At 42.8% G+C, this 19,661-nt stretch overlaps 1 protein-coding gene across 1 annotated transcript in view; it reads right to left on the bottom strand.

The window, feature by feature from the left end:
• Positions 1-19,661, bottom strand: part of FSTL4 (follistatin like 4) — a 220,597-nt gene that overhangs the window by 191,392 nt on the left and 9,544 nt on the right. Inside the window, exon 3 of the mRNA XM_086758856.1 lies at positions 12,424-12,457. Within this exon, the coding sequence (XP_086614982.1) occupies positions 12,424-12,457 (34 nt within the window). The remainder of the gene's footprint in view (positions 1-12,423; positions 12,458-19,661) is intronic.

Here is a 19,661-nt window from a genome sequence, read left to right as displayed (position 1 = left end):
TTATCTCAGAAACTGTACCAGTTTTGGTGATGTTTGCAGTCGAGTGAATCATATTTTCATGTGTTTTTTCCCATCAGGGGATACAGACGAAGAAAATCTTGGAGGGGGAAAAAGTACTCAGGAGCGTGACTGAAGAAGTGATTATTATTTTTTTAACCTCTTCTATCAGAATTAATTCCTATTAAATTCTGAATGAGGTCTCGGGCCAAGAAATAAGTAAAGAACTGCAGCTAAAAGTAAAAAAGGCTGTATTTACTGTAACTTTAAAATCAGAAAATTCTATTCAAGAATAAAGGGAGGAAATCTGCTATCTGACTATTGTCACTAAAGTTCTAGACCTGACAAACAGCTCCTGTGCTCAACAGCTTCCCTGGCTTTCCTCCATCTCCACTAGCCTAATAAAAGACATTACTTCTTCCTACAGACTTTCATATTCTATGGCCTGATAAATAACCAGCACCGAAAACACAGATTTTTACCTGAATTTTAAAAAGAAAGTGTGTGTGTCCACTCCAAGGACTAACTGAATCTTTTTAAACATAACCCCACCCTTTGGCTTTAGAGAACTTTCCCAGCAGCTCATGAGTATATTCCTGGAATCCTCAGATCCTCTTTTTGCCATACAGCGTGCCTGAAGGAAACAGTGGTGGCACCAGCCATCTGTCCAGGAATTACAAAGAAGTACTAGCATAGGTGGTATTTGTAGAAAATAGCATTTATTTTTACAGCAGCATCTGCAGCATCAAAAGATGAGGAATTTGTTTCACTGTGGATCTAGACAACGCTCAGCTTCATCTCTGTTCATTAAGAAGCAAAATCTGAACTCACCCCTTCCAACCAGAAATTAAATTTCAAAATGAACTTTGCAGTATTTAAATCAGCACAAGTCCCAGTTTCAGTAACAATTAGCTCTATTAGTTCATCATATTCTTGCTTGTATGGACTTTAGCTGTAAGTAAAGGTACAGGGTGCCTCTTTTCACGTTGCAGATGGGATTCTGCAGGGGTGCTCTAAAAACATCTAGTGAGGGGTTGGTTTTTTTTTGTTTGTTTGTTTGCTTGTTTTTTTTTTTTTTCTCCAATTGCAAGCTCAGCAGAGCAGTTCTGATCAACTACCCAGTGATCTAACAGAGCCACCAAGGACCTGCAGTCCCATCCCCTCACCCCAGCAGCGACCGGCCAGCACAGGTCAGCAGGGCTTCAGGAGAGTGCCCAGGGACCACCACCTCCTCCTCAGAGCCCTTCCCAAAAGAGCAGGTTTACAGACAAAAGTTCTGTCTCCACAGCTGCAGAGGAGAATTTTAAGCTAGCAAAAAGGAGTGTTTGTGCTAAGAAAAAAAGATTTAATGTCTAAATTAAGTGCACTAGACTGAGCTCCCCGCTCCGCGCTCTCTTCCCTGCTCCCAGCTAGCTTCTCGGAAGGAATGACATCGCTGTTTTGACAGAAATCCTGCTGTCCCATGGGAATGCACTGAAAGAATGAACAACAGGTTTGGTTTAAGGACGGCCTGAAAATTATCACTACAAAACCACTAAAGTAAAATGGAAACTCCTCTGTCGGGGTACTGAGTTATTATTAGTTTCTCCATGCAAAGGAAAATAAGTCTGATATATTTAACGATTTTCATCATGTTCCATCATTAAATGAATACAATAGAATGTGTCATTCCATCTTTAATTGCTGTGATACCCAAAACTGAAAATAATCCTCTGGGTTTCCCAAATGGAGAAAAACCACGGCAAAAGTCCACATTTGTGCGCAGGCACTCAGCATGGCCAGCAGCGCCGTTCTCATGACGAGACCAGTCCCTCGCCCTCCAGTGACCAAACACCATCCTGCAAAATAATCCCATTACAGCTGCCGCCGGCTGGAAAGGCAGAGAGGCGAAAGAAGAGACAGAGGGCTGCAGTTATTATTTCTGTTTTAAAATACCAGAGGGTGCTCAGTGAAAGATGTCTGAACGCTGATGGGGTCATCTAATCAGAGGGAACACAGCTCAGCTAAAATAAACAAGCCCTGACGAACACAATTCCTTTGAAGGGAGAATTGCAGTGCCCGGTACACCGCTCAGCAAGGATTTGTTCTGGCGATGTTATTTATACAGGGTGAATGTTAAAAGGTGGTAAAGAGTCATTTTCAGCATTGTCTCACATTCAGATAGAAATCTCTTCGAAGTTCACGCAAAGCCTGACAACTTTGCCTGCATCTCCACACTTCCCACAGATGTGTTAGGATGTTCCAGTGATAACTGCAAACCCCATGACTTACCGAAAATGCTCACTTCATGATGCCTCTAATCCAGCTCATCTGTTTTGAATATAGTTAGAGTTGTCCAAATGTGAGAAGGATTTCTTGTATTTCCAGAAGGAAAAGAGAGGGCTTCCTGCTGTCTCTGCTCCTTTACTGCTACCTCCATGTGAGACTTCCCTCTAATTAAGATGCCTCGTGGTACTGAGGAGCAGCCAGGGCTTGCAGGATAATTTAATGTACTTGTAAGGGCTCTGACTTATTCCCCACGCTGTGCCTTGCAGTGGGGAGTTGCTCCTTACTGGTTTCGAGACCATCAGACCACTCTAAGCTGTGACAGTCCTATCTCCAGCAGATATTTTGCAGCCCAGGATGGACGGTTCACCCCATCACCACGGCAGAAAAAAATCTTGTCTTTACAAGAACGGCAGGAGCCTTTTCTCCATCTCCGGCTGCTGCATCGCCCCAGCTCCCAGTACACTGGTCCAGCCACCCCAAGAAGCACGTAACAGAGCGGAGAAAAGGCTGCGAGCTCTCCCATCACAACAGCACTCTGCTCTCAGGAACTGTTGTTTTCCATACCACTGTCTCCGGCCATGGGTCACCCCTCATCACCATGGGCGCCAATGGAGTTGGACATGTTGGTAAGAGCTGAGAAGCTGCACAGAGCTGCTTCCAATTTCTGGCTTCGCTAACTCTATTCCCAGGGAATAAGGTTTGCCAGTGTTGATTCTGCTGAAAGCAGCTGATAAACTTCTGTATTTAATGGGCAGTAAGAGTTAAAAGTAAATATGACTATTATATAACTTAAGGAAAACTAACAATTTTGGAAAAATAAATGAGTAAAGAAGAAAGAAGTCTATGGAAAACCAAACAGGAAACTTACAAAGGATAATTTAAAAATCTAACTTAAGTAACTGAGAAAAATTATTCTTTAAAATATTCTAATATTAAAAGTAAAGAAAAAATCATATTATATGCAATTCACATCATCGAATTTCAACGGCAGAAGCAAAACAAATACAAGGGGCATTGTATGCCATTGTCACCTGCTTTGCAGTTGCAATGAGAAACTAAATTGAAATCTTGTGAAAAGTGACATTTTGAAAAACTTTCAATTCTGTAGATGGAAAACACAGCACTTTTCTCCTTTGTACTTTTTATTTTCCAAGCAAGAGCATACCTTCATGCTATTATCTGCTGGCTGCACAAGGTGGATTTCAGCTGTGGCCTTTCCACCAACCTTTGCACACAACAAGCCTCAGGAGCAGACACTTGATAACCTCAACGGAACCAGGCCAACGTGCTGAACAAATTTAAAAGTCAGAACTCAACTTGGAAGGAACAGGTTTTCAAGTCTGTAGGTCCTATAGGTCCAGAACCACTTTTCAGACATACTAATTTCATTCTGGTAAAGCATGGTACCAGATGAGTTTCATAATATGCATCAAGTAGTTTCACACTCAACTAGAAAAAGCAGCTGGGCTGAGATTCAGCCCTACTGATCGTCATATATCTTTGGGGCCACTTTAGCAGATGGAATTTAGAAGTTCAGCAGAATGAAGGCACATTTTAACCTCACCAAAACCAAAAAAGAGTGAGAAAAAGACACTACCTGCACGGAAGGGGCAGGAAAGGATGAAGAGAAGTGGACAAGATATGAGGACCACTCTCACGCTACTTCATAGGGCCCATCTTCTGTTACATGCAAACCAACAAACTTTTATAATATTCTTCAAAAGATCTCATCAAACACAACAAGCAAGTGGCATGGCATGGATAAATAACTACTGCCTCATGACAAACAAGGAAATATTTATGGAAGGCTGTTAAGCGTGGATTACTTACCTCAGACACTGGAGCAGTTGCAGTCGCCAATCAGCTCTGCTGACTAAATACATATTTATAAATGCTTTAGCTGTTTTATTTACCCAGTGGGCCAAAATGGCTTATTCATTCTGCTCTGGTTTTATTTTGGTCTATCAAGTACAGTAAATGTGCAGTTAGGTGCATAATAAAAACTCCTTTAGAGAAGTTATTACATTACCTCACACACAGTAGATTTTTCTTTCCCAAACACCAAGAAAAACTGGACCATTTCAGAGGCTCGTAAATTCTTATTAAAAAAAATACACTGACACACACTAATTACTGAGCTGAAATCTTGCTTGGAAACGTAAAATCCAAAGGAAAGATTTACAAACAAAGCAGTGCCCCCCTGGAAAACCACTAATTTAAGCAGAGTATTTGCTATGGCAGCAGCCAGGGAGGGTTTGGTGAGAATTCAACGTGGTGGAAGGAGCTGGGTGGAAAGACCCACAGGTAAGTACTGCAAGGTCCACTGATGCTCACCTCGTAGTCACTTGCCCTGGCAAAGCAAGGCACCTCCAGGAGAAGACACCAGGAGAGCGTGAGAGCCTTCCCTACCGCAGACCACAGCCCTCCAGCTGTAGAGGCAGAGTCCATGGCCACCTGCTTATAAGTGCCTGAACCAAGAGAGCACAAAGAGGGTAATTTCCATCTTGTTTTACCTTGTATCTGGGAAGCGAGTTGAAATTCTGAAAATATTAACCTAATTGCTGTGCTTTATGGCAGTTCAGGAAGAAAAGGCACATTGAAACCTGGTATGTCTGTAACTGAAAACACGCCGTGCTCTTACGCTCAAAAATCATGACTCAAAAATCAGACTGAGCCCATAGGCAATCCCAGATTTTAAGTTTTCCGGCTCAAAGTCTGAGTAGGTTTGCTAATTTCTGAAACATGCTGGATAAACTGACTTGTTGGACAGTATTTGCATATTAGATTATACTGCCATTATCAGAAACATCTGCTGCCAGTTTTTTACTCCACTCTTACAAAGAACTTTATTTCACAGCTGGTCTGAAAACTCAGGGTTTCCAACATATTTGCATCTCTCAGTTTTATGCACAAGTAGTGTAAACCATGTGCGAGAGGCTTCCACATCACACAAAGCTCTGCGTAATAACAGTACTTCAGCAGAATTATGCGACTGGACAGAAAAGCGGTATTTCATACAAATAGCAGTGCACCACCCAGAACAACGGCCAATGTGACTTCAAATCTTACTTGGAAATTCAACCTGGCTGCTGCTAAGGATGCTTAAAGTCAACAAAAGCCTGTTCATGTGAATATCACTCCTTCTCTTAAAGACAAGTTGTCTTGAGAGACCAGTGCAAACCAGTCCTGCTTTACAGCTCTGTGTCAGCTGGAGATAAGTGCTCTGAGGATGTGAAGATGCAGCCAAGACAACGTTTGTAGGACAAAGCGGTATCTTCTAAAAGACTGCTCAGTTTAGCTGGGAAAAAAAAAAAAAAAAAAAAGAAAGCTTGTGGAAGCAATTCACATGTGACAGAATTGGTTGCGAAAAACCCTAAGGATCTCAAGCTATCCCAGTTTCCGAGGCACAAACCAGTTGAAGCAGCCTTCTGCCCCTCACCAGCAGATAAGGCCATCATATCACCGCAGGTCGGTGCACGGGCCTGTGCCCCACGTTATCTGCTGCAGATGAGCATCAGAGGGACAACTCCAGCATCATCCTGCTATCCTGTGGTGGAGCAAACCGCAGCTTGAGATTTCTACACGCCTGGTTTCGGGATCTGGTACTGCTGCACGATACCCACCCATGGGTATTAAATACAAGGAACGCAGGCAAGGGCAGCACCCTGCTTTTTTTTTACGTCTCTTTTTCAGTAACATCCCTTTGCATGCCAAGATGAATTTGACTGATTTCCTGCTGCTCCCCACACACTCAAATTAGGAACTGGGACTTCTTTAAAGGTGGGGCACAGCCAAGCAGGGCAGCGGTGGGCAGCGTGGTGTGGCAGCCAGCGACACAGAAGCCAGCAGCACAAGTGGTCTATCCAGCTGCCAAGTCAGCACAGTTCATTCTGCTTTCCAACGGGAAGAGAGAGGCCTTCAGGCACATCCAGCCTCAGCACTCTGCACTGGGGACACCCATTCCTGAAGTACGGTACTACGGAATGCATATATGCATCCTTTTGCACCTCCCCGTAAATCCTCAGGAAGTCTTAGTTTTCCAGCTTATCGCCATCTATTCCCTCTCCCCACCCTGGGAATTGAGTTCTGGCCACTTCCTAAGCTTCCCTGCGAGCTCCTTCCTCCGCTTGCTGCTGGTGACAGCTGCCTGGCTTCCTAACGCTCAAGAAGTTTTCACTTCAGCTCTTTTGTGTCCATCAATCTGCAGCTCAAGCAAAGCCACGTTCTGCTATATTTATGTACTAAACACCCCTGCCCATTCTGCCATGAACAGAACTAATTCCTCCTCCTGCCCCAAAGTACTTCACTACAGAAACCAACGTATCCATTTACAGAAGCCTTAAGTCCGCAAAACCTTTCTGCTTCCAGAAACGCGAGAGCTGGGAGTGTGATGGGTTTCCCACGTCTGCTGGCAAAGCTGGGCTAAACCATGGCTGCATTCGTATTTTCAGAAGCAATCCATCTGACTGAACAAACAGGACAAAAATCACTCAGAACCCCTGCAGCCGAGCTGCAGGTCACTGCTTAGTGCTCGCAGCGATGCATCCTTGTCCAGCACCTCATACATGTGCGCGCAACACCAACAGCTATGGCAAGGCTCCCTAGGAGCATCTGTATTACCCTTTTATTTACTACCGTGCCGAACAAGTTGATTATCTGGGGTTCTTCCCCCTCCACATGGTTTTACTCCCTCTGTTAGCTCTTGTCACTTAGAACCACAAAACATATAATTAAACACCATTACTGATAGATACGTGGGAGCAAATAATTTTTCCTCTCCCCGCCTCTCCAGTTTGAGTTAGCCTGACTCTAAAATAAAACTCAAGCTAAAAAAATGCCTTGAGCAGCTCGTTGAAAATATTTTTACCTTCGTTATTTCTACCTAATCCCCTGCCAACACTGCAAAACTATGCATCCCCACTGCCTCATGTATTTGAAGAATAATCAAGCGGGATGAGGTACAAAAAAAAAAATGCTAGGAAAAAAAAAAGCTAAACAGCAGATGAATATTGTGACCCAGTCAAATATCCTTCCCCAGGAAACAGGTTGTCATTCACCAACACTGAAAAGCCAGAAATGATAAAGATTCCTATGAAAACAAAGCAGCTGAGATGGACAGAGACATGAGCTTTGCTTGAAGTAAAGACTGAGTAATCACTGAAATCAGCATAATAAATGTGGAAATTACTCCTAGTTGTGATCCTACAAACCAGGTATTTTTAATGTATAACCCATCCTCTGAGCTTGAAGCACAGCCTGAAGATAAAGCTGATGGGTTTCTGAACATGCCAACTCCATGTATATCGCATATATGTACAGATACATATATTTGGTGTAGTACCACACAATTTGGACATCATTGGGATAGCCAGGCAACTGAGATCCTGGGAATACAGCTGCTTCTGAAGAGCGATACAGCCATAGCTACAGATTTTGGAGAGTTTTGACCAGGAACAAAACCAAACTTCTTGGACTCTAGCAATACGAGAAGAACAACAGGATGGGTAATTAATAGGTGATTTACTACAGAAGTAATTACAGCTGATTGCTTCATTGTGCTTATGAAGGGTTTGAGGAGAGAAAGTTGCCATTCCTGCCAAGTTTTGAGAGTCTTTCATCTTCCATGGATAGGTGGAAATTTGAAACGTGCAAGAAGAAAGGACAAAGCGAACAGAATTTCTAAAGGTCATTACTGTTTTATAACCAAGAGTCAGTTTTTCACCTAGGACATACGAATTGATGTCAAGTGGCAAGTAATGAAATATTTCTTAGGCTGTTGGCTGGATCCTCCACCACTGAGAGTGAAGCAGCCCCAGAGATTTTCAATAAAGCTATGGCAACTCGGGAAAGCTCAGAGCATGCTCTATTCTATCACTCCTCACCACGACTAGGAAGCCACTGTAACAGTGAGGATTGCGTATCCTTAATAAATATATATTAATACATCCAGGACATCCACAATACAGAGCCTGTGAATACATCAGAGATGTTTCAGCCTTTTAATTCAAAACAGATAGTTAAAGTTGGTGTGTTTATGGTGGTGTGATATCATCTGAGTGACTAAATCCGGAGTTGCATCTCATTTAATCAGGTTATACGGACGGACAGAGTGGAAGCAATCTGCCTGAACATTTCTTGACTGAATGGTTTCAAAAGCATCTTTTGACACTAATTTGTTGAATGGATGATTGCAAGCGACATAAAAACAAATTAAAACTTTTAAGTGCTTGGGCTGGACCCTCCGTTACTAAACAAGCAAAGGCGGTCCATTAAACTCCACAGGGCTTTGCACATTTGTATCCGCAAAGATCTGGCTCTGTACACTTCATGTGACTACACAATTGCTTGGGCATGGAGTTCTACTCAGCAGACAATTTATTCTAGTACCGAGCATCCTTTAGCCCCACACCACCAACAGTTGCAGGAGAATTTGTCAGCTCCAGAAGTTGCAGAGTTAGTTCCTGTGTTCTTGCAAATAAACAGCTGGGAAAACCACTGGAAGGCCTGCTCTGCTAGACATGGGGAATTTGACAGACGTGAACGGATAAGGCTTTTACACAAATTGTGTGGTCTAATTTACAGCAACAGGTAAGTATCACACATTCGTCTACACCCATTAAACTGAAAATCTGACAATATAAAATTAAGCCCTGCCACCATCAGCCCAAATTCTTACTGGTGTTCCCTTCAGAGCCTGGTCCAGTGCTTCTTCCAATTTACCTCAAACCCTTTAGTCTCCCACACTTCTGCTGCAGACTATTCTCCATCCTTTTCACTAAACACCTGTTGTGTCCACCTGATCTGCACAAATTGCTGATTTCCCAGCTCCCTACCCCTGTTTTGCTCTCCTGCACCATTTCACCATCTTGGGAAGCTGATGTACATGTGCAGGTTGTTAACATTTTTTGCTGTTTCACTTCCCTGTGCACTAGGCAGGTATTACATTAGAACCAGCAACAATGCTGACACCTGAAACCTTATATAAACATACAGAGTAAACGATGGAAAAGTATTTAGATAGAAATGGGAAAAAGAAGACTGGATACTCACAAAAGGTCTCCCTGCTCTAACCTGCCCCCTGGTTTTAGTTTGAAAGAGCAGTACCAATAGATGGTATTCAAATACTCTGCTTGTTTACCACATTCTGGGTTTTCTTAAGTTTTTTTTTTTTAAGCTAGCAACACAAAATCTGGCACCTGACACCATATTCTTTCTTCCATGACATGAACATAATGCGGATGGAAACTGCAGTGGGTTGCATGCGTGACCCACTGAGAGCAAAATTTAAACTTCATGAGCTTAAACTGAATCTAGGAAAGCATTTTTGCTGTTTCTAATCAACCAGCAGAATGAGGGGTTTTGGAGTTAAAAGATCATTCATTAGTCAAAAGGTAATATTCAAACACCAGTTCAGCACCCCAGGAACAAAACGGCTCTGCAACCACTTCCATTTAAATCCAGAAGGAAATCAGCCTCCATACATCACAGTGGAAGATGGCTGCCAGCTGCAGCCAGGGAAGCATCTCCCCTCCATACCACAGCAATTAAAAGATCATGTAATTAAAGTTGATCTAGCACCCACAGAAGTCAAAGGAAAGCCATTCATCGACTCTAATGGGCTTTGGAGCAGCTTCAAGATTTCTGCAGCATATGTAGTCCTGACCCTTTAGAAACCAAAAGCCTCCCTGTTTAACCACACTCATCCACAGCTGAAAAATGAAGAAAATTTTCACATCTCTTCCTTTCGTCTAATATAAACACAACCCAGAACAACTGGCCATCGATTGTATATTAAACAGACAATTTGTCGAAGGAAATAAGTATGGCCAGTTAGTATTTACTGCGGACCATTTGACAGCTAATCAAGGCTTTGCTTCCTTTGAAGGTAAAGTGTCTGCTTTCAATCTAAAGGACTCAAACCTTTCATCAAAAAAATTCTGAGAAGTGTAAGGCAGGATTGCCCCTCCTTTCACCAGAAGCTCTTTTTTAATTATCCTACTTCATCCAGGAGTGTAGGATAACAACAGCAGGCACAGAGCAAGTTTGCTGCAGCTCTCACCTTTGTGATGGTTCTCTATTAGATATTTTTAAGTTTTTCAGCTTTTCAACAGAAAGCCAAATCTTCCACCAAGGGAAGGGAACAAGCATAACCCCACACCCTCAAACATTCTCCAATCACCTGATTTCCTCAGGTAAAAACCTTTATCCACAAAAATTACCATTTTATGGAAAAGAGACCTGAATCTTAAAATCAGATCCTACCACATCACAAAATTTATATTAAATCCTTTCATGTGCATAACAAACATTTCCACCCTCCTGTTATTTTTTCCCTACTGCTGAGTGGTATCTGCTCCACACACATTTGAGTCCTGAACAGGTTTCTGAAGGAGGCTTTTGTTGAGTTATTTTATAGGCACTATTGAGGAGTAACTCCAGAGAGGAAGATACTTAATCACTGCTGAAAATCCCCAGGTAGCTCAGCAAACCCACAGGCTTTTGTGACCAAGATGCATTTACCATGTTTGTTAGCATTTTCTTCTTGACTTCCGAGGAGTTTGCAGTTCTTCAGACTTGATCATTAACAGATTGCGTTGCTGGGCATAAGCCAAATCTATCTGTAGATCTTAACTCCTCAGCTACCATCCCCTTCTCTCCACTCTGTCCATGGATCTAAGAAGCTTTCTGTCAGAAAAGTTCATTATATTCAATTAATTTCTGAAAAAAAGGTACGGTTTCACCCCTCCAAATGGAAGTCAAGTCTCACCCATCCTGTGAAGGCAATCAGAAATCAGAAAGTCTGAGCCTGGAAATTTGGTGCCTAGAGACATTGATCTCAAAATCCAGTCATTGCTCTGAAGTAACACTTTCCAAGCACCCACACGATACATAAACACAGTCCTGCTTTCAGAAATGGCTATATTTACGTTCTTGTAGGCACTGGTCACTTTCACTGGGAAGTCAACTTTGGAGACCCAAATCATATCTGAAACAGGACCAGAGATACTTCCACAAAATTCTATTCACAAAGTCCATTTTCCACAAGACCGGATTCAGCTTCCATGTCTATAATGAAATGTACCACAAACTCCACAGCTAGAGCATGACTGGAATGTCTCCACATCCAGGATGCCAAGATGCAATTCTGCATCTCACAGCAACCTTGAACCATCCACGAGCCCTCCTCAGTCTGACATCAAGGGAAGTCAAATAAAACTGAATTTCTTCATGAAGAGTGGCAGAAGTTTGACCAAACACACAACACAGGCTGGAAACCTGAGCCAAACAGATTTCACCTTTAGCAACAGCCATATATTTAATTTATTCGAGGCTCTCTGCCGCTTTAGACTTGCAGAAAGAAGAAAAACACACACAAAGAACCCAAAAGCAAAATATTTGCCCAGATAACAGGTTACCCTCGGACTTGACCTTTTTCATTCATGCAGTAAAACAGTGGTTGGTACAACCTCTTCCCAACATATGGGACGCCTAAAGCAACTGAAGAAGCTACAGGAACAAAATGGGGGAATGCATTAATCTGTTGATGAGGAGTGCCACCCGCTTCACGTTCTACCGAGACAGATGAGGCAAGCAACTGCCTGATCCAGAAAACATCTGCTAAACCAAATCAAAATTAATGACAAACAGAATGAGCTCTTTGATAACCAATTCTCACCCAGCTGCCAGGAACCATCAAAGAGCCACTCGTGGCAGCAGCCAATTAGTTACCGATGCAGAAGAATTTACAGGAGCAGGATCTGAGCTCCGGGCACCAGCACGGCTCGCATGTAACACTGCTGCATCTTCGGGTGGATTCGTGGTGTGCTGATGCATGGAAAGCCTTGTCTGAACCTTCTTCCTTCCTGAAATGCTCCAGGGTCAGAACTTAGATCTTCTGCCAGCACCCAGCAAACCTTGACTTGCATCCCCAACGCTATAATTCAGTTCTGTCCTGAAAGAGCAACTTTTCACTAAAAAAAAAAAAATCTACAATTTGCAACACTAAAAACTGTCAGGCGAGCGTTAGGAGGCAGCCTCTTTGACATCCCACAGCAGTACGCTCTTTCGAGTGCGTAAACTCACACTTGTTTTTAAAAGTTACTGCAAGAATACTCGGCACCAACACACACAGAAAGAAAACTGTATTTTTCTTCCTACCTTTTCTTCTTGTAGCTTCAAACCTTCTGGAGTCCTATAAGGAAAAAGAGAATTTTTTTTGTGGCTTTTTTTTTTTTAAATACAAGAATTGTTCAAAGGCAGCATGAACAGAACCCCCTAAAAACATTAGTTATTGTCCCAGAGAAGCATCTATGAAGCTCTACACAATAACTGAGTAGTAATTACAAGCATATATTTCAGTTTATCCATAAATAGTTGATAGATCAATATATCACCTAAAATGATTCATTCTGTGATAAGTTACACAGTAGAGCACAGCATCTTTAAAATAGATTTATTTTTTTTCCTCTATCGATGTTAAAAGGGAGAAGCTAGGAGGGTTATTACTCTACCAAGGATTTAGGCTTGAGGAGGGAGGAGGCATTACAGATATTTTTAGCAGAGCCTTATTCAAATATCTGAATAATTTCAAAGCAATCTGACTACCCATGCTTAGAGCCGAAGGCTCATTTCAGCCTTTGCACACCTACATCATTTGCCCTATTTCTTGCAAAGCATCATCTCTATCATCTCTAAGGGAGAAACTTCTTTTTAAAAGACCTTGCATGAAGTCTCAGAGGGTATTGTGTTCCCAGACAACACTAATGGTGAGACTCCATAGGAATAAATATTTAATTCCAAGCAGTAACATTCTTTAAGGGTTAATTACAAATATTTATAATTTCCATCATTCAAGTTACTCCTTGCAACCAGTATTAAAAACAGTGGAATCAGGGAGGACTCTCAAAGACCATCTTGCCTGGAGTCACATTGACCTGGACAGTGCCCACGCATGGATGATGTGGGACAAATCCCACTGCGTGCAAACTTGAAGCTGGAAGACCCCCAAGTGCCGTCAGTCCCCAGCACCATCTCCTCCACAGTACCACCACACAGGGGAGAGGAGCCAGCTCTCCAGCCCCCTGCCAAAACCCCATAATTTTCACCTACGTGCCTTGTTTAACCTCAGTTCATTCCCTCAGCACTCACTGTTCTCCGATGTTTGTTTATCGGATATTAAAATGGATTTGTTCCTCTCCTCCTTTTGATAGGCAGATAACACACGGCCTCCCCAGACACCCGAGCTTTCTGCCCCACCTGATGCTTATTACAGTTTTATTTGTACTTTTTCACTTTTTCCCAAAAATAAAGCAGACCAAGTTTAGACAAGGGGAAGTAAAGTATAGTGCTGTGAGTGAGAGAAGACAGAAATAAATAGAAATAAATATTGTCAATGACACTATTACACACACCCCACAGTGTCGTACTCACTCATTTATGCCTACAGAAACGCTCCTTCTGCCTCCTGCCCTGTTCCCCAGACCCCAGCATGGTCCCAGGATGGGACGGGACACGCCAGGCTCCTCCGGCCAAGGAACCAAGTCACATCACTGCCTGGCCCAGCTCCACTCATACTCGGTCCTTTGGCACCAGTTGTGTAGGCAACAGATGCTGATTCTCTTTCTACAAGTGACCAGTGAGCTGCCTTCCTCCAAAACAACGCTTTCACTAAAATCAAGAAGGATCAGAACAGCAGGAATGGTCTCCTCAGCACCCTCCAACTAAACGGAGGGGAGTAAACAAGAAAAAAAAAAAAAGGGTATTTGCTTATAAAAAAACCGAAGTCATTATTCCCCGCAGGATGCTGCCTCAGTGATCTTCAGAAAGACATAAAATGGCATTCAGGATTAACACAGACTTCAAAGCGTTTATCCTCTTTAGGCAGCAAAGCTCTGAGCTGTGTAGACAGCTATACTCCAGGGACCTCTCGGAGCTTTTCAAAATATTAGTTTGAGAGGTGGGGCGCAGGATAAAAAAATCCAGATACAGGCTGCTACCATTAAACCCGCGTACGTGTAATATATGCAAAAGGGAGGAGTGCTTTTAAAGGTCCCCTGGAGTCCCTCACTTTAACAAGCTGTTTGAATTCTCTGCAGTTCAAAAGCTTAAAAACACTAAAACTAATTACAACTATTACATTGATCAAACGAAAAAAAGACAATCACACTATAAAAAAAGAATTCAAGTGTCAGCTCTCTTGTATTAAATATCCTTTTGGTGTTTGCATGAAAGGAACTGCATAGACATCATGGAAAAAACAAAGGATGGTCTTCAAAGTTTCCCTTCTTTTACTCTATTCCCTTTTTATAATAAGCTGTAATGAATGTAAACTACCCCAAATCCAGACGCAGGATACAGAGGAAAAGCTTGTTAGAAATGCAATGGGAGAAGGTGGGGTCAGGCTGCAAGACATCACTTCTCATTACCTTGGAGCACTTGCTCTGCCCTCCAAAACATCCCCATCCATGGAGAAAAGACCGGTGGCATCGAGAACACTCAGCATTCCAGAAAAATAGAAAAATGGGAAATGGGAAAAATACCTGGCCACCATGGCAGGGCTTAAGGAGCAGCCACAAAAAGGCATCAGCTCCCGGTAGAGACACAACGGTGGTTTCGGTCCCTCTAGGAAAGTGAAACTATGGCAAGGACTCCAATTTTTCTTAGTTTGCCTCAGCCGAACCATTTCTCTCTTCTGTAGCACAGAAGAGAAGAAACTACGCTAGTTTTTCTCCTTGAGGGCATGTTGAACATACGACCTTTCTATTAGTGATCTAATACACCACTAGGACATCACCAGCAAACCTGGCCACAGGCACCACGCTGCACGCCATGACTTGGGCAATCTCTTCACAAAGAGTAGTCATCACCCTTTCTTTGAAGTATAAGATACCGCTATCAAGTGAAAAAAAAAAAAACAACAAAATTTCACGGAGGTTTTAATAGTGTTACTAGTAGAGAACCAAACTATTTTGATAAAAATGACACTGAAGTTCTCGGATGCATTGCCCAAGGAATACTTTTCTGCAGAGGCCATAAAGCAGATGGTTATAAATGAGACTTATTTCATGGGCATCACTTAATGATTGCAAATTCCTTTAACTAAAAATCTAATTTTATCAGACCATAAATCATATATTTTGAAGGGAAAAATTTGTTTCAGATTTCTCACTCCTTCTAGAAAGCTTCTTCATGAACACCATTTAAATAGCTTTTCATTAATGCAATACAATTTTATTTGTCAAGGGTCGCTTTTACTACCCATTTTCCTCTTTTTTAATGTTAGCTAATTGAACGTAGAATAAAAGGCCTCTGTTCTCTATCCGAAGTGCCTCATCATTGTTACATGGAAATAGATGTTGTATGTTTGGTCCGGTATTGCTCTTCACCAGACACATAGCTACCGAAAAAACGCGTCTCTGAAAGACCAACCAACCCAGTGTCAGCGCATGGGAGCGGATATTGCATCATCAAGTACAATTACTAATCCTACCTGGATTAGGAGAGAAAAATAAACATAAAAATCAAAAATACTAAATACCCACAACCACCCAGCTTCATTCCCACGTAGATGCTGCATTGCACATCAAACACCTCCGTGAACACCGAGCGATTTAACAACTCTTCTGCACAAAGCTCTCTTCTGCTCTCACAAAAAGGGAATGCCAGGAATGCCAGCCTTTCAGGAGACAGCATCTATATGTCCTGCCAAGACATAATAGCCAGTTTGTGTCCCGGGCTCCTGATTAATACTGAATCACAGGCCCACAGACGAGCAGAGCACTTCTGGAATGAAGAATCAGGCTTCATTCAGAACTAACGCAGGGCAGAGGGAACTTCACTGTGCAGCATTAAAATACAACGACATGGAGGGAATACACAACGTAGTACGGTGCTTGGTGGCCAAAGTGCTGCAAACTGATTTACGGACAGTCGTTGGTGAAAGATCCAAGCAGCAAAACCGCTTTCAAGTTGTTTGCTATCCGTGTCAATGAAACCTCTAAACACTTCTGTATAAAAACCCATTTCCGTTTGTCCCACACACCCACAAAGAGCATACTGTGCAGTATCCAGCACAGCAATGCCCTCTGCTCCCCATCAAGCCCTGCTGCAGGGAAGCGGGAGGCCCCTCATCTCCCAGCTCTGTGGGAAAAGGGAGCATCACACTGTTCGCAGGGAGCGCACAGCACCTCCTCGCCCAGGCGCTGACTTCCACCAAAACACTTCAGAGTAGTTCTCCTTCTCAAATATTGTATTTTACTTCAGTCCCCACTGAATTCACGGGGTTGGGTGTTTTGGGGTTTGTTTTTTTTTTTTCCCCCACTCTTAAATAACAGAAGATTTGGCTTCAATTCTCTTGCACTTGAGCAAACTCATCCACACTAAATACCAATTTCTTTGTTAAGATCACTTCAGAGTCCCTTTTTTACCCCAATGCAAACCAGCAGTTGATCGTTTTCACTCATTAGAGCTGTATTCACGTAAAGAGGAGGAGAGGAAGGACCACATGTATGTTCCTCTCAGCTTTATAACTACAGGCAAGACTGAAGGGCTAATTTATTATTTGGGAGATACTGATCTATGAAGCCCAAGAAATCGCTGTACAGACTCTGGGGACCTGTCACATAGAAATCGAATTTCCACCCCTCAAGGGCCATCTCCATTAACAGCATCCATGTATTCTCTCCAGCCAAGGAACGAGGAGGCAGAACAGTCACGTGGATGCTCTAATTACACAAAATTATTGCAGCACCAGCAAGGGGAGGTCACTCAAACAAAGCTAACCCAGGACTGTCTGCTGGAAGCAGAGCATCCCCAAAGCTTTAATGCACCCGTGGGATTGGGGACAAGATGCAGACACACAAACAAGCTGCCTTTGAAGTTCTCCTCTAGAAAAATGAGAGTCCAGCCCTGAGGCAGGTCATATTAGGCAGGTTAAAAGTGCCATTAGGTATCTAGAATTTCCAACTGCTTGATGCGTGTGTAAAATCCCATCCGCAGAAGCCGCTGTGCATGATTAGAAGCAATCGGTTAACCTGGATCCTACACCTGTGGACAAGACATTAAGGTGAAGAGCATAATACACACCCTTAGCAGTCTTAAAAATATGCCCACCTAATACTAAAATTGCCCACGGTTTGACAACAATCACAGCCACGCACGCTTTGTCATATGCTTGGCAGGACATATTTGTGCCGCACGCTTGGGTTTAGAAGGCACAAGAGGGACAAAAAGAGATGAAGTGTGGGACAAAGCTCCTTCCCTAAAATACTGCTCTGAAATGCATGCAGAGCCTAGCACTGCTAGAAATTACAGCAGCTGCACACAACTTTATACTTCGCTCATAAGTGATGGGCAGTGCACATAGACAACCTACCAACAGGGTGGGAAAAGGACTGTTTCCCGATTGTTCTGTAACAGTTGTTCTTCCTTCTGTCTCTGCACATCCACGCGTAGCCACACGCGATTTCCTACATTCTAATTTGAAGAGAAAAGTGAGCACGCTTTGCAAAGTTAAACAGTCACAATTAGTCCTGAAATCAGGCAAGACTGGCTCCCACCTGCTATTTCTTTCCAGTTTTCCTTTGACTAAAGCCAGAGGATGAGTGCCTACAATCCAGATGTGCAGAGGCACATCGCAAGCAGGAATCACCAAGCAATAGCTCAGTGTAGTATTTTAAGGCGCAGATCTCTGTAGTTTGGTGTCTCTTTGTAGCTCTCTTTCTTTCCCAGCTTCCTCTACTTGCAGACCAGTATTTAGAATTTTTTCTTTTTTTTCATGGCTGTGCATTTGCCATCCTCTTTTTGTCAGAAGCCTCCAATCCCACAAGTGTAATGATGCTGAACATACCAAACAGGTCCCAATTGCCCTTCACTACAGCAATTCATAGGATAACCTTCCAGTGTTTTTGGTCTTCTGCCGTTTAATACAGATGCAGATTTAGTCAAAATGAGGTTTTTATAAGCAAAGGTTAACATAGGGGACCCTGCCAAAACCAATTAATGCAGCAGATGGGAGACGCAGAAGAACACATTTCAGATCCCCAAGTCGCCTGCACCACTGGACTGCAGCAACCCTCGTATTTTGTGGGAGAGACTGCAGTGCTTGTGCAAGGGGATAAATCAAACCCAGCCCCTGCAGCTGGGCTCACGCTGGGTCTATCACTAAATCAGATGTTACCGCTGCACCAAATCTCCAGGGACCTGCTCTCAGGATCAGCCTAACTGCAGTACCATTTCTAAATATACAGCCCCGATTCATTTAGCAAATTAATAAAGTGGCTGTTCCTATTAATAGATTATTATCCCAGGGATTTTTATTTTTTTTTCCCCCATGCTTTTCCTTATCTCCAGTAAGAAGTCAAGAAAATGACACAGCCATCCAAGCTAGGTGAAACACTCCGCGAGCAGGTTGTAGCGTTTGCGGTGGTTATGACTAATACACGGCTTAGTTTGACAATCAGGATTTTCTGTTTACAGCTATGAACAGGGAATATTAAAAAAAAAGATGCTAATGAGGCATAGAATATCCACTTTTTTTTTGAGCAGGCACGAGGAAAAAAAGAAATCACACACTACTGTTTAGAGAAAGCTTGCTGTCAGTACAGACACTGGCAATTTAGATTTGTCTTGTCTGGTATAAACATTGAGAGAAGCTCTGCTGTCTCACACGACAGAGCATCATCTGCTCACCCATACGGTAGCTAATTGAGATAATTGCTGCATCTCTGATTTTACTTACTACTATTTCTGGACTTGAGACGAGAAGCACAGGCATGGCTCCATGAAGTTCCACATTGTCATAGGGAAGCTTATGGGATGCCTGTTTTAGAAACCCCAAGTTTGCAGATGTACCCTTTCTAATTAAAAAAAATCCTAACAATTCCCCTGCTTGATAGTAGGAAGTACCTTAAGTGGAACTGTCTCCCTTTAAAAAGTACTGCTACAGGCTTTTTTTTTTTTGAAGGGAAGATATGCTAGATTGGAAAAAAAAACAAACCAGTCAATATTTAGTCTTTCATGGTTAAGTAGCTTCTGAACAGAATATCAGAAAATGTAACCCTCTGAACTACAACACACATCATAGCCAAGTTAAAATTGTCTTGATTTTCTTTTTTTATTTGCAAGATGTTTTACTCTGGTCTTACTCTGCCTCAGGAATATGTCAGCATTGCCCCACCTAGGTAGGATTTTTCACAGCATCCAAGCACTACCCACCTCCAGCCGCACCACCAAAATTCAAGGTCATTCGCATCCAAGGCGGCTCCCAAACTGGAGGGAGGGCTCCCCTGCAGCAGCCAGTGGTCCCAGTTGGCTGGAAGGTGACAGCTCCCAGCAGGCTGGGCAGGGCAGGACCACTGAGAGGTATTGCACGCTGCATCACACCAGAAGTTAAAAAA

Source organism: Chlamydotis macqueenii, chromosome 14 (genome assembly GCF_036417535.1).
Source record: "Chlamydotis macqueenii isolate bChlMac1 chromosome 14, bChlMac1.mat, whole genome shotgun sequence".
Taxonomy (NCBI): Eukaryota; Metazoa; Chordata; class Aves; order Otidiformes; family Otididae; genus Chlamydotis; species Chlamydotis macqueenii.
This window is presented reverse-complemented; position numbering and strand designations above follow the sequence as displayed.